This window comes from Triticum urartu, chromosome 5, assembly GCF_003073215.2.
Source record: "Triticum urartu cultivar G1812 chromosome 5, Tu2.1, whole genome shotgun sequence".
NCBI classification, from domain to species: domain Eukaryota; kingdom Viridiplantae; phylum Streptophyta; class Magnoliopsida; order Poales; family Poaceae; genus Triticum; species Triticum urartu.
Window position 1 is genome coordinate 26,118,634 of NC_053026.1, and position 15,153 is coordinate 26,133,786.

The 15,153-nt window shown below is 46.9% G+C and overlaps 2 protein-coding genes across 2 annotated transcripts; both read left to right on the plus strand.

Annotated features, from left to right (window-relative positions):
* The first annotated feature begins 991 nt into the window (after window positions 1–991).
* On the plus strand, window positions 992–5,795 carry LOC125507472. Its single transcript, XM_048672044.1, has 4 exons — window positions 992–1,690; window positions 3,203–3,352; window positions 3,478–4,140; window positions 4,290–5,795. Exons 1-4 carry the CDS (start codon window positions 1,340–1,342, stop codon window positions 5,364–5,366), a joined length of 2,241 nt encoding a protein of 746 aa, XP_048528001.1. The 5' UTR covers window positions 992–1,339; the 3' UTR covers window positions 5,367–5,795.
* Window positions 5,796–9,571: 3,776 nt separating this feature from the next.
* On the plus strand, window positions 9,572–11,491 carry LOC125507473 (DIMBOA UDP-glucosyltransferase BX8-like). The gene is made up of 2 exons (XM_048672045.1): window positions 9,572–10,270; window positions 10,362–11,491. The coding sequence occupies exons 1-2, from the start codon at window positions 9,781–9,783 to the stop codon at window positions 11,240–11,242; spliced, it is 1,371 nt and encodes a 456-aa protein (XP_048528002.1). The 5' UTR covers window positions 9,572–9,780; the 3' UTR covers window positions 11,243–11,491.
* The last annotated feature ends 3,662 nt before the right edge of the window (window positions 11,492–15,153 follow it).

Consider the following 15,153-nt stretch of genomic DNA (forward strand, 5'->3'; position numbering starts at 1 on the left):
TGAGCTCTCCTCCCCATCGTACCACTATGCCGCCGCCGCACGGGGGTGGGCCACATGCCACCTATCTTAACAAGTGTGGCGGTGTTACGTGGCGTAGGATACAAACCGGTTCGACACCGACACTACCGACACCTTATCCACGGTAATTACAGCTCCGGGGCCAAACACAACCTCACGTGTACAACGTTCATTTACGATAGCTTTCCGACATGTCACATTTATGATGCCCCATCTGTCCCGAGATATAAGGCATTTTACTGTCTCCAAAAGCCAAACTTGATCAAATTTAGAGGAGTTTTATAGGGGAAAATAATATCAAGATGATCTATAATACTCCCTCTGTAAACTAGTATAGAACGTTTTCGGTCAGAATTTCAGAGGAGTACGTACCAAATAAATACTCCTAGAATATCAACATATATTTTCATGATGGGTCCAATTAATGGAGCTGGCCCAAAAAATAGAGATGTTTGACTTTATTAAAAGAAAAACAATACTACACCTTATTACTCCATCCGTCCCAAAATAAATATCTCAAGCTTAGTAGAGTTAGTACAAATTTAAGATACTTATTTTGAAACGAAGTGAATATTATATATATCAATATTTTAAAAGCGGAGGGTACAATATTTCGCGAGGAATTATCCATAGCAATTAACCGCGCCCCTAACCGCTTGGAGCTGGCCCAAGGGCACCAAATACGTGAGCAGTAACAAACATGAACGCACCGTCCTCCAACAAACCTATTTCATCGGTCCACCCACATCGCCGCCCTCGCTCCGGCATCCGACGGCCGCCGTCAGCCCAAACACGTCCCGCAACCAAAGATCCAACCGACTAACCCGAATTTTAACACCACGGATAACAATATCCGGGAGGCCGACCGGCGGGCCCCACCGCGCCCTGGAGTAAACTACCATGCACCTTTTCGTCATAAATAAAATATAAATTACGAGAATGGGCCTCCTCCTGCCCCCGCGTGTGTTATTATTTCTCTCTTGCTCACTCTCCTCCGTCCGCCCCGTGCATCTCTCTCCTCTCTCCTCTCTCCTCGTATATTCTTCTTCTTCCTCCTCCGCCTCCGCGTCCCAATCTCCAACGAACTCCCCGAATCCCGCCCCGCCCCGACACAAATCCGCTCCCCCCTTGTCAATCCCGCCCCCACCCCCTCGCCGCAATCCGTCCCATCACGCCCGATTCCAGCCTCGCCCGCCCGCCGGCGCAATCCGCTCCCAAGGCGCCGTTCTTGGACGGAGAAGGAGTTCCCTTTCGGTTAGGCGCTGCGGAGGCTCCTGCGCCGGAGTTCTACGCCGGAGGTAGAGTTCTCTGAGGCTCGTTGATGTTGGCGATGCGGTGGCCGTGGCCGCCGGCGGCGAGGAAGTTCAGCGTGCGGCTGGTGGTGCGGCGGGCGGAGGGCCTGCCCCCTGCCCCCGCGACGGACGCCGATGCCGAGGCCAGGATGGCCGTCGAGCTCAAGTGGAAGGGCCCCAAGGCCAGGTGGAAGGGCCTCCGGGTCTGCCGCAACCGCACGCGCCTGGAGGCGCCGGCGCCGGCGGTGGATGCGGAGCCCTCCGCGGCGGCCGTGGCGTGGGACGAGGAGTTCGAGGACGTGGTCACCCTCACCGCGGCCTCGCACCGCAAGCCCGCCGCCGCGTTCCACCCCTGGGACCTCTCCTTCTCCGTCCTCAATGTGAGCACACTCCCCCCTCTTTCTCTTTCCGCGTACTGCTACCTTTTTTCTTTTCGTGTGGAAATTAAAGTAATTTTGATATGTTCTTGACGTAATTGGATCGATGGATATGTTATTTTGACGATTTCTCCACCCGCACTTTGTGCCGATTCTGATTCGATTGGATCATTAGATTAAAAGTTTCGCGTGGGTGTTTGAATCATTCCTGTTTGGATATATTTTTTTAGAATTTCATCCCCGGTCATGGTGATGGTGAAAGTTTTGACTTTTTTCGTTGAAAAAGTCAGTCTCATTGGTTTTTCGTTGAAAACGATAACGTGTTTATAATTCGTTTGGATCTTGCCTTTTACAACAGCAACAGAACAATCCAAGGCAACAAACCCAAGCTTTTAACAATATATGACAATTCTAGATTTTATTATTAGCTTTAACAGAATAAGACAATTATAAAATTGATTAAAAGTTTTTTTTTCTGAAAAACATGCAAGCAGTGTGGTTGGTGCTGGTTTTTATTTCAGTTTTTCTGACGATAGGATTATTGATCTTAGCCACTTTTCTGCCCTTTTTGGCTATTGTGATGTTCAATGATTAGGATTCTGGTGGTTAGGCCATGTAGTTTGTTATTTGGAATCTACAAATCGGTTTAGCTTTATTGCAAATTTAGAATAGCTTACTGGTGACAATGAGGTGTTTTTTAGCCAGTATATGCTTGTCTTGGCGACTGAGTTATTTGAATATATGAAAGCCGAGCTGTTGATTTAATGATAAGTATCTATGTTGTTCATATTAGTAGCTTCAGCTTTGCTGTTGTAAACTAGGTATGGTACAAGGAGAAAGCGATATAATGCAATATACGATTAATTATACTCTTGTCGGGCTTCGCAAACTCAGGAGAGATTGTCCATACATGAATTGATTAGGCTTATTGTACTTGTCCTGCCAATTGTTGCTTTGTGAGCCTTTAGACAAACACCGACATAATGAAAAAAATGATGCCGTGCCTTGTTGTCCCAGCTGTTTCCACTAGTTTGTGATTGGTGGTATTGTCATTTTGTCATGTTGTTTGCTTGGTGATTCGCCGTTGCGCCATTTATTGTTTTGAGTACACTGTGTAACTGGAAGCTAATCTAGTGGGAGCTTGCTAGTTGCCACCCATTTATCAGGGAAAAGAAACGGATAGTTACAATTGGTGCCATATACCCTCTACTGTACTTCTTCACCGACACATTTAAATTCCTATGAGGCAGGCTACCAGTTCTGCTGAGTTGAACTAGTGCAAAATGACCGCATCATTTAAAGCTGTACGCGGCAGGCTAGTGGTTTTGCTGAGTTAAACTATTGTTAATTGACCACAGCATTCAAATCCACATGAGGCAGGCTACCAGTTTTGCTGAGTTAAACTAGTGTAAATTGGAATGTGTAGAACACTTTGCATCTTCTTTTGATTAGTCTGTTCTAATGCATTCCTGCACTTTATTCTGACCTCTCAATGGTTTGTTTCTATTGTTGCAGGATTCAAATAAAGGCCCAAAAGGTGAATTAATTTTGGGAACTGCATCACTGAACCTAGCAGATTACACATCTGCTCCTGAAGAGGAAATCGAGATCATCCTCCCATTATCGGTGCCCAATGGCACACCTGAGTCTTCCCCATCACTTCATGTATGTTGGTGGATATGATGCTATAAACCAATGACACTTTCTTGTCCAATATATATTGTTTTCTCATTGGAACACCATATATCATATAGTCAACCAGTTTGTTAATTACTGTCCTTTTTTTTCAGCTCACTCTGAGTTTGGTGGAACTAAGACTTCCTCAGCAATCATCAGATGCAGCACAGCGTTCTGTTGCTTGTGTCCCATTGTCACCATCTTCTGGTGACTCTGTTCCTTCTGGAAAAGATGAGCATTCTGTTATTAAAGCTGGGCTGAGAAAGGTGAAAATCATCACAGATCTTGTGTCGACTCGGAGGTCTAAGAAGGCTAAGAGAGAGGATGACAGCAGTGATAAGTATGTTCATAGTGACGGCGCCGAATACCCTTGTGTTATTGACTCTGATGATGATCTAGATGATAGACAGAGGGATGATGACTTTGGGGGTTCAACTGTCAGGAAGTCCTTCAGCTACGGTTCGCTGCAGTCTGTGAATGTAGCTGGTGGCCTCTTTTATGCACATGCAAGGATTGATGGAGAGCATGAGGACTGGATATATTACAGTCACCGTAAATCTGACGCCGGCTATCATGTAGAGAAAGAGCCATCATCCACTTCGGAGGAGAATTCCTCTGTAGTTATTCCGCGAAAAAGGAGCATACTTCCTTGGAGAAAGGTCAAACTGCCGAAGAAAGGGGAACCCTTGTTGAAGAACAAGAATGGCGAAGAGGGTGGCGATGATATTGACTATGATCGTCGGCTATTAACCTCTTCTGATGAATCCGTTTCTGGGGTACCTATTTCTTTCATATCTTGGGACATGATTCTTGATATTCACTTTCTGTTTACTGCTTTCATGCCCATTTCCCTTTGTTTTTCTTGGTTTTGTGGCACCATCGTTGGAGGCTTGCTGATATAGCGTATGATCTTTCTTATTTTCAGGGATCAAGTGGTTCTGTTAGTACTATGGAGTCAGTATTTGGCGATGACAATTTTGTTGTGGGGAACTGGGAGTCAAAGGAGGTACTTAGTCGTGATGGGCATTTGAAGCTTTCCACCCAGGTGTTCTTCGCATCAATAGACCAGAGGAGTGAACGGGCTGCCGGGGAGAGTGCCTGCACCGCACTGGTGGCTGTCATCGCGGACTGGTTCCAGGCAAACCAGGAGCTGATGCCAATCCGCTCACAGTTTGACAGCCTCATCCGAGAAGGATCTCTAGAGTGGAGGAAACTTTGTGAGAATGAGACCTATAGAGAGCGCTTCCCCGACAAGCACTTTGATCTTGAGACAGTACTTCATGCCAAGATCCGCCCACTCACAGTTGCTCCTAACAAGTCATTCGTTGGGTTTTTCCAGCCTGAAAGTGCAGAGGATGGCAGTGGGTTTGACTTCCTTGATGGTGCCATGTCCTTCGATAACATCTGGGAAGAGATCAGCCAAGCAGCGGAGGCTTCCACTGAGAAGCCTACTCTTTATGTTGTCAGCTGGAACGACCATTTTTTTGTTCTCAAGGTCGAGGCTGACGCATATTACATCATTGATACGCTTGGTGAGAGGCTGTATGAAGGTTGCAACCAGGCATACATCTTGAAGTTCGACGACAGCACCACAATTCACAAAGAGCCAGCCGAAAAGAAAGAAGGCAGCCCTGATTCCAGCGCGCACCACAAGGATTCTGCGGAAAGCTCCTCCACCGAGCAGGACAGCGGAACCGACGACACCGAGGAGACCGAGCTCGTCGTGCTCAAGGGCAAGGAGGCATGCAAGGAGTACATCAAGAGCTTCCTGGCCGCCATCCCGATCCGGGAGCTGCAGGCCGACATCAAGAAGGGGCTCATGGCGTCGACGCCGCTGCACCACCGCCTCCAGATCGAGTTCCACTACACCGAGGCATGCCCCAGAGAGATCACCCTCCCGGCGGCCCAGGCCCCCGCGATCGAAGCCCCCTTCGAGTTTTGCTGGCCCGACCCGCCGCCCGCCATGGAGTTTCCCCTGGCACCTGCAGTCGCCGTTGTATAGTGCCCGCCGCCATGGCTGCCGAGAGCTAATCGACCGGCGTTTAACATACAGAGGGAGAGAGAGAGAGAGAGAGAGAGAGAGAGAGAGAGAGAGGCTCCTTTTTCAGGGCGAACCCTGAAGTGAACTGGGTCGAAGATCTGGCTTCATCTCGGGTTTGCGCCGTTTGCTGTCTAGTTAGTTAAGATGAAACCGAACTGACTAGTATAGGTAACCGAACCGAACCAAATTCCCGTTTTGCTCCGTGTGTGTGTGTGTGTGTGTGTGTGTGTTTTCCTTCACTTTCTCTGCCAGGCTATGGGAGGGAGGAGCTTTCATCTTGTACAAAGAAAGAAGAATGCTGTCTGCTCCGACCTGCCGTCCTGAATTGAGTGGTGATGGGACCTGTAATCATCCTTAGTAGATCCTCAATGTTAATTATGTTAATGCTAATTATTATGCCATGTTCCTTTCTTCTGAGAGATGCTGTATTTCACTACTGCTTTGAGCTTCCAGTTAGTTCAGGAGAGCTTGTAGTTTCACAGGTCCGAAAAATTGGATTGAAGATGGGGACATTTTCAGTTCAAAAAAGAAAGAAATAAAGGAAGGAAGTGGACATGTGGATGCAAAATACACACTAGCTAGTACTGATTGAGTTGATCATCTTGTGAACATGACATGATCCTTGGATGATGAGCAGTTTTATGTCTGCATCAGTGCAAAGATTTATCAAAACTAATTGAGTTGGATCATCTTGTGAACATGACATAACCCTCTCGCTGTCAACGACTGCTTTTCCGGTGCATGACAGGGAACTGATCCCATCCACCACAAATGTATTTCTTTTTGGATGAGTGTGACAGGTGAGCTGTAGCTGCCATTGTGGAACTGTTAGATGCAGTGTGTACATCGTGTGTACATGTGACAGGTCAAAGTCAAGCTTTATTTGTTTATACGTAGGATTTTAGAATATATATGGTGTATTTCAATGCTCATGCTAGCTGGCATCACTTTTCTGGAGTCAACTCTGACCTGTAGATACACGCTCATCAGATTCAGATGGCCCATGGCTGACCTGAAATGCAAAATAGAAACACAATACTAGTGCAGCATAGTTTACCTTGGCAAGATTGAAAACATTTTGTCTGCTGTCAAACTTCCTGCAGAATTCATCTTTCTTTTTTTCTGCAAAACTCCTACCAAATATCTATCCGTTCTAACAAAAGGATCCGGAAAATGCAGAGGGTTTACCAACCAGGAGCAATGGCAATGTACTCTACCACCAATTCATGGCACCGAAATAAAAGCAGCATTATGGCCAGGTCAGGGCAGTAGTACTTTCTCACAGCCATTGCAGGGCTGAAAAAGTTGGCATATGGTGGCCTTTTTGTGTGCTCAAAGCTATGCTGATTAACTGTTTGGTTAATTGGCTTACTGAAGTATTAATGGGTGGGTCCAGTTAAGTACACCTGTTGCAGTTTTGATGCCTGTACCTGTTGCATCTCTAATCATTCTATCAACTGAATGAAGGATCGTAGTTAGAATTATCGCCATGACATTTGTATACAAGTGACATTTCAAAAAGAAAAAAAAACAGGCAAGAATATTACTACTAATATCTGATCCATGAGTTCCATTCAACCTGGGCAAGGAGAGGCATGTCTGGTTTCTCTCTGTGATGCAGCAAACAGATGCTGAGACAGAGAGATTTCATGGGCTATTTTTGGGTTTCAACTCATCACAAAGAGGCTGCTCAAACTGTCCTGGAACAGCAGAAAACTCACTTGGCTTCCTACTTGAAGAAGGTTCAGAACTGAAAGCCTGAAACTCTGCAGTTGTAGTCTATGTCTGGGACACAAGTACATACACATGCAAGACATGGATTTTGTGCACACAGTTGCGAATTACTATAAATAATATCAAAGCTCATGTTGAAATTTTGCCGGGCTTGAAAATTTGAGGCAACAAGAAAACAAATCCGTCCCTCGCAAAAATAAATAAATAATCCGTACATATGCTGTTTAGAGGCTTCAATTTCTTCTTCTTTCTGCAGAGCGCTTGCATTCATATTTTTGCAAAATATTATGATCAAATGTCCATACGAAATTTCCACAGATGGCCATATATCATGATGCTAATTATTTGATCACTGGGCTCTCCGTATGCAAGCATCAGGATGGCTGCCGTGCATTTCTGATAAGATGAGAAGCCCATCTTTTCAAGGGCATTCTCTTTGCACTCGAAATAATTATAGTATCTAACCACCCCCTCTCCAATACGGTTGAAAAGATGCCTACCCATATGGAAACGCTGCCGAAATTTTTGATGTTTGAACAACGGGTTGGTTGTGTCAAAGCAGTCCTTCCAAAGAAGGAAATGGTGACTCTCTTGGTTGCGATTCAACGCCGGAAGGTGGCCTGGGATCGAGCCACGGAACAACGACTACTGCTTATTAAGGTGGTCATGGACCAACACGACAGCCAAGATCTCCTCCTCCTTGGACGAGTAATCGTCGGAGTCGCAAAGGAAATTGTGGGGAAAAAAACTCATCGGCGGAGTCCATTTTGTATCTTGGCAAACTGTCAAACAGCTTGTGGGCGTCGACGCAGAAGTTGGCCGGCGAAGAGACGCGTGCCTCCCTTGGACCAGGTGGCTGACCTGGCGGAGTCCGAGGAGCGTCCGGTGTCAGGACAGCGGGCGGTGCCGGACGAAGGAGCTGGCCGGGGCGGGGAGGCGGCTTCCTGCCCACGGCGGCGTCGGAAGGGGGGTGGGTGGGTGGGTGGGAAGTTTCGGTGCCCCGGCAGCGAGGCGGTGGTGGCGGCGTTGGGGGGAGGTATGTCGGCACCGGCTGCTGGCAGAGGCACACGTCCGCTTCATATTCGTGCCGACGTGAATCAAGATCAAAATTGGGCCGGGAATGGATCGACAGGCGGATGAAAAGTGGACGTGCGTCCGTTTGAATCGGCGCGTTGGGCCGACTTTTCTGTCCGCGTCGACTCAAACGGACGCGCGCGGACGAAATGAGTCGGCCCGCTGGAGTTGCTCTAATTATTTGTGTCGGCCATTCCTTATTGCAGCATGGTCATAAATTATCGAGAATGTGCATTTGACTAGTGCTACTATATTCAGTTCCAAAACAGAAAACAAAGTGGCCATCATGAATAAGATGGCCCACGGCTCATGGCTGAGCTGATAAGGAAAAAAAGGAAAAATAATACTCGTTCCGTCCCAAAATAAGTGTCTCAACTTTGTACTAAGCTTAAAACACTTATTTTGGGACGGAGGAAGTAACAAGTAAAGCAAGCTGCATCAAAATTTACCATGAAAATAATTTTGATTGGTGAAACATTTTTTCTACTTCCAAAATTCCTTCGAAGTTCTTGACAAATTTCAAAAAGGGCACAGAAAACAAAAAAAGAGGTGGAAATTGCAGAGGTTTACCAAGCAGGCGCAATAGCTAGCCCATGCACTCTACCAATTCTATCATGGCACCGTCAGGCTGTGGTACCTCTTCTCACAGCCGTTGCAGGGTTGAAAATGTGGCATATGTGGTGCCCTTTTGTTGCTGAACATTGTTGTGTGTGCTCAACTCAAAGCTATGCTGGTAAATTGTTTGATTAATTGGCTTACTGAAGTTTTAATGGGTCTAGTTAAGTACGCCCATTGTAGCTCCACACCTGTACCATTTCTAATTAAACCCTTGTTAGAAACTGCATGTCCAGTTTCTGATCTGGGGCAGAAGGGGCATGTCTAGTTTCTCCAGTTCATCTGTGATGCAGCACATGTACTGAGAGAGACTGCAGAAGAGCAGAAAACTAGGCTTCCTACTTGTAGAAGGTTCAGAGATGAAAGCCTGAAGCATGATCACTGCAGACTGTATCTGCAATTGTAATCCGGGTCTGGGACTAGAGTACGCACGCAACCCGGATTTTGTGCACATGGTTGCACCTTGAACCTAGCTATCTTACACCCTCTGTACCTACTGTACATTTCTTTTTCTTTTTTCGAAGAAAAGTAAAATTCAAAGATCATGCTGATTTTGTTGTTGTTGTTGGAAATTTGAGGCAAATACGAAAAGCAGATTCGGACATTTTGAATAGTGAATGGTATCCTGTTCAGAGGCTCAGATTTTCTTCTTCTTCCCGCAGGGCGCTTGCATTCATATGTGCAACAACTTTTGCCAAATAATCAGTATGATAAAATGGGTAGATGCCAATACATCAAGATGCTAATTATTTGATTAATTTGCTGACAGGTCCAATATAAAAAATACTAAGTATAGTACATGGGCTGCTACCTTTGCTAAGTCGCTCAAAATAAACAAAAAAATACTACACCACTCCTCCGCTTGGTAAGGGAAGCTAGCTGCGTGCTTACAATAATCGATCGATCCCCGTCCGCCTCATTGCTTGTGCTTTGGTGTGGCTAGCCGGCGACGATGGCGACGCAAGAAAAAGAAGAGGCACCCCACGCCGTCCGCCGCCGGGTCGTCTTGTTCCCGCTGCCGTTCCAGGGCCACCTCAGCCCCATGCTCCAGCTGGCCGAGCTCCTCCGCGCCCGCGGCCTGTCCGTCACCGTCCTCCACACCGACTTCAACGCGCCTGACCCTACACGGCACCCAGAGCTTGCCTTTGTCCCGATCCACGAGGCGCTTCCCACCTCAGCCACCTCCCCCGACGCCGACATCGTCGCGCAGCTCCTGGCCCTCAACAGCGGTTGCGAGGCGCCCTTCCGGGAGGCCCTGGCATCGCTGCTGCGCCGCGAGGACGTGGCCTGCGCCGTCGTCGACGGGCAGTGGTACGCGGCGCTGGGGGCGGCGAGCGCGCTCGGCGTCCCCGTGCTCGCGCTCCGCACGGACAGCGCCGCCACGTTCGGCAGCTTGCTTGCGTTCCCTCGGCTGCGCGACGCCGGCTACGTCCCAATCAAAGGCAAGTCGTGGTGCGAGTTCATTGAATTGAATTCGACGTACTCAACCTTGGAGCGCATGTATCGATGGATGCTTGTGAACTTTGTGTGCAGTTGCAGAGGAGCGACGGGACGAGCTTGTGCCGGAGCTGGAGCCGCTCCGCGTGCGCGACCTCATCCGCATCGACGGCAGCGACGTGGACGCGCTGTGCGGCTTCATCTCCCGCGTCGCCGACGCCGCGCGGGCCTCCGCGTCAGGGGTCGTGCTCAACTCGTTCGACGCCATCGAGGCGCCGGAGCTGGCCAGGATAGAGAAGGAGCTGTCCTGTCCGGCGTTCGCCGTCGGCCCGCTGCACAGGATGTGCCCCGGGCCGGCGCCGGCGGAGCACGGCCTGCACGCGCCAGACCGCGGCTGCCTGGCGTGGCTGGACGCGCACCCGGCGCGCTCCGTGCTGTACGTGAGCCTGGGGAGCGTCGCTCGCGTCGACCGCGGCGTGTTCGAGGAGATGGCGTGGGGGCTGGCGGGCAGCGGCGTGCCGTTCCTGTGGGTCGTCCGGCCCGACTCCGTCCGCGGCGGCGGCGCCGACGAACCACCCAACGGGCTCGACGAGGAAGCCAGGAGCAGGGGGAAGGTGGTGGCATGGGCGCCGCAGCTGGAGGTCCTGGCCCACGAGGCCGTCGGCGCCTTCTGGACGCACTGCGGCTGGAACTCAACGCTGGAGAGCGTGTGCGCCGGCGTGCCGATGCTCGCGCAGCCGTGCTTCGCGGACCAGACGGTGAACGCGAGGTACGTGACGCACCGGTGGGGCGTCGGGCTGGAGGTGGGAGACGTGATCGACAGGGTCAGGGTCGCCGAGAGGGTGAGGATGGTGATGCTCGGGGAAGAAGGGGATCGGGCGAGGGAGAAGGTGCGTGACCTCAAGCTGCAAGCAGACCAGTGCGTTGCTGCTAGTTTGGCCGTCGACAATCTCGTGCGGTACGTGCTGTCACTCTGAGTCGCCGGCCGGCTTCTCTACACGATTCTCCCCGTGATATTGAATAATGATCTCATCGGTGAATCATCGTCAGCGATGCCCTGAGAAAAAAAAATGACACCGCTTCGGCAATGTGTGCTTGCAGTATGTGTAAAAGCAGGATCCACACTTGCATAGACACAATCATCTTTCTTCCATGCATCAAAGCAGGCTTGCGGTAAAATAATGTTTTTCTTTTCGAAAAAGAGGAAGATCATACTTTATTAATTATTCACAAAGACTTTATAAAGTAATACACCAGTAAGTCTGAAGCCATCATCTTGACAACATCTGTCGCTATTTTCTATCCACTTGATGAAGGGGTGCCGATAGTCCAAGCCTAATACCAAACAGACCTCGCACCTAAGCCTAACATCTAAAAGAGGAGGCCTCAGTCAAGCCATATACCTGGTCTGGGGCACACACCAGTTCGGCGCACTCACAGAGGTCGCCGGCGTCATCTTCCACCGATCCATCTTCAGAGCAGGTACTGACACCACGACCATGCCAGGTCTGCCATCGACGCCAGACAGCGCCATCCTCCCGCGTGAGTCCGTCTACACACATCAATCCTTACCGACAAAAAAAGATTGCAGTCAGGCTGATAATAGTCGAGTGACATTACTTCGTCGGTCCGAACTAAGGAATCTATTAGAAGAACGCCGAGACTCCACTGCGCCACGCCACCGAGATCCACAGTCGTTGATGCGTAAGATGAAACACCGCTCCACCAAAGACGATGTCCGCTGGTCCCTCGAGCCCATGCACACCTCCAAGACTGACGCCCCCAAGGGGGAAACGACGCAAGAGCGCCGCTGTCATCCGATCTACAGATCTAGGGTTTCCCCTGAGGTAACAGATAGAGGTCTAGAACTTCTCCACGACAATGTCTTCAAGAAGAGAACGACATAGAAGAGAGCCGCCATCGTCGGCCTTGGCATCTAGCCGAGCGCAAGGATTTCACCCAGATCTATTCGAAGAACCACCATCTAGTCTTGTGTACGAATTGCCGCCGTCTCTACCCAGGACTGGAAGTAGGATCCAGGCAGCCGTTGCCTGACCAGCCAGCAGCCGTTGCCTGACCAGCCAGCAGCCGTTGCCTGACCAGCCAGCAGCTGCGCCACCAGAGAGCCCTACACCAGACCCCACCGCCGGCCCAGGAGAGGACGACGCCACGTACGCCCAGCAGCCACTGCCGCCAGTCCGTGCCGCCGCGCCCCATGCCTGCGCCACGTCGTCACTAGAAGAAAGTGTCCCGCGCCGCCATCCTTGGGCAGGAGGAGAAGAAGGCCCCCCCGCCACCTAGGCCAAGCAGGCTTTGCCCGGCGACCTGCGCCGACAGCAGGGAGGAGGGACGGAGGAGGGGCGAGGGGCGGCAGATCTAGGCTTCCCCCGACCGCCCGCAAAGACGGCACGAGAAGAGGGGCGAGGGGTCTGTTACGAGGAGAGGGCGGAGCGGTAAAATAATGCTACTTTGAGGCAGGAAGAAAGTGGCATCCGAGCAAGCAGGTGCTCTGATTTCCTAAACTTTTTCTATGACACCAATCGGGTAATAGAGGGCACCGGTGTCAAATGAAACAAAAGTAAATTTAATAGTGCTTTTAGCCTACTTTGTTTTAATATTGTCCGTATGTGATTGGTGCAAATGAAGAGAAAGAAAAAACAATAAAGAATACACTTTACCTATATGTAAGCCGTGTGGAAATTAATTTTTGGTTAGTCAATTTTTGAGACGTTGATTTCTGCTTTAAGATTCGTGTATTTAACTTTCTGGGTTCATATGCGTGTTGTTTGGCCTGTGTTTTCTTTACTGACCCATATTTAGGCCAATCAATTCTTTAATGGGCCGAAGCCTATTCCAGTGCGTCATTGCCTTCTTCATTCTCTTTTGGCTTTTTTACTCTTTTGTTTTTATGTGTTTTTTGTTTTTTTTCCTTTCTTTTATTAGTTGATTTTTGGGTATCTTTGGATGTTGGGTTAGTGTGTTAAAATTTCACTGTTATATGATTATTCTTTGCATATTAAAAAATTGCAAGTTGTGTGAAAGTTTTTATATTTTATTTTTTCTTACAGGAAAATACCAACGCCATTAATTCATTTTTTCTTAAAAACTTCATTATTTTGATATTGTGCTGTTATTTTATTTTCATTCTACTTTAAGGGTAATACCAATGACACTAATTCATTCGCTCTTAGATTGTTTTGCAAAAATTCCACTTTTATATGCTTATTCTCACATATTTTTAAAAAACCCAATTTTGTGTCTATTTTGTGCAAATTTTGTCACTTTTTGTCTTTGAATATTTTTTCTATTTTCTTTCTTTCTAAATGATATTTTTTGAACACAGTACAGACGCAAGCGTTCATATACATGTGTATACACGCACCCCTATGAAAGCACACACGCACGCCCTACCCCTATGAGCACCACTATCGCCGAAAATCCTGAAATAAATCCAGGAATAAATGCGAGCACTAGGATTTGAACCCTGATGGGTTGGGGATACCACAGTCCCTCAAACCATCCAACCACAGGTTGGTTCGCTTTCTAAATGGTACTTAATACCACTAATTCATTCTTCCTATTTTAATTTTGTTAGTTTTATCTTATTTTTTATTTTCTTTTATTTTAAAGGGTAATACTAATGTCGATAATTCATTACTTATTAGTAAGTTTCTTTTTTGTGAGATTCCACTATTATATGCTTATTATAAAAACATATATTTTTTGTGTAAATTGCGTGCAAATTCATCATTATTTTTATTTATTGTTCCACTTTCTTTCTTATTAAAGTTAAAGACCAAAGCTGCTAATTCATTCCATTTTAGAAAATTTATATTTTATCTCTGCGTAATTATAAATGCAAGTACTAAATAATATGTTTAAATTATGGCAGAATGTAAAAATTGAGTAGGGCGTTTCGGTGCCCAAGCTCATCTGCACCCGGTTAGAAAAAATCGTAAATATTTCAAAACAAATTCAAAAAATTCCAATTCTTTTTTGTGCAGTAGGAAATTTGATGCGTGAGGCCCACTCCAAATTTCAAGTCATTTGGATATATAAGCAGCTCTCAGCAAAGAAGACAAATCAGGCTAAAACAATACCTAAACAGTAAACATTTTTACAGACCCCCAATTTGTCTTTTTTGCCGAGAGCTCCTCAAATGTCCAAACGATTTGAAATTTGGGGCGGACCTCACGTATCAAATTTTCTACAGCACAAAAACATTTTTGAATTTTCTGAGTTTTTCTAGTATTTTTTTTGATTTTTTTCGTCAGTGCGGGTGCATATGAGCTCGGGTGCAGAGATGGATTTTTGGTAAAAAATGCACTACTATATACTTATTCTTTGCGCATTTCTAAAAGTGTAATTTCAGTGCAAAGTTGTTGGCAAGTTTTTAAACGTTTTTTATTTTCTTTATTCTTAAAGGTTTCATTATTTCTTAGAAAAATTTATTATTTTAACTTTATTTTAGTTTTCTAATTTATTTCTTTTAAAAGGGTAATACCAATGCCACAAATTCATGTTTTCCTAGAAAACTTATTATTTTATTACTTTTTAATTTTAACTATATATTTTTCTTTTGTAAGTGTAATACCAATGTCACTAATCCATTCTTTTTAAAAAAATGGGAAAAATTAACTATTATATGCTTATTTTTGCACATTACAATAATACATTTTATGTGTAAATTTTGTCCTTATTTGTTTTGTTTTTATTTTATTTATTATTAAAGGTAATAGCGATGTCACTAATTCATTCCCTCTTACTCCCTCTGTTTCAATTTATAGTGCGCATAGTTGCTAGCTCTTATACCAATGCAATGAGCTGGAGCTTTACTTTGTACCAAAATGACCCTGCATGCACGTTCTGCCCACACCCATGTGCAAGC

Excerpts from the sequence above, each read along its gene's own strand:
- LOC125507472 (XM_048672044.1), top strand. The coding sequence starts at position 1,340 with ATGTTGGCGATGCGGTGGCCGTGGCCGCCGGCGGCGAGGAAGTTCAGC. Across the intron at positions 3,353-3,477 it reads AGTCTTCCCCATCACTTCAT|CTCACTCTGAGTTTGGTGGA; the intron begins GTATGTTGGTGG and ends CTTTTTTTTCAG. Across the intron at positions 4,141-4,289 it reads CTGATGAATCCGTTTCTGGG|GGATCAAGTGGTTCTGTTAG; the intron begins GTACCTATTTCT and ends TCTTATTTTCAG.
- LOC125507473 (XM_048672045.1), top strand. The coding sequence starts at position 9,781 with ATGGCGACGCAAGAAAAAGAAGAGGCACCCCACGCCGTCCGCCGCCGG. Across the intron at positions 10,271-10,361 it reads CGGCTACGTCCCAATCAAAG|TTGCAGAGGAGCGACGGGAC; the intron begins GCAAGTCGTGGT and ends CTTTGTGTGCAG.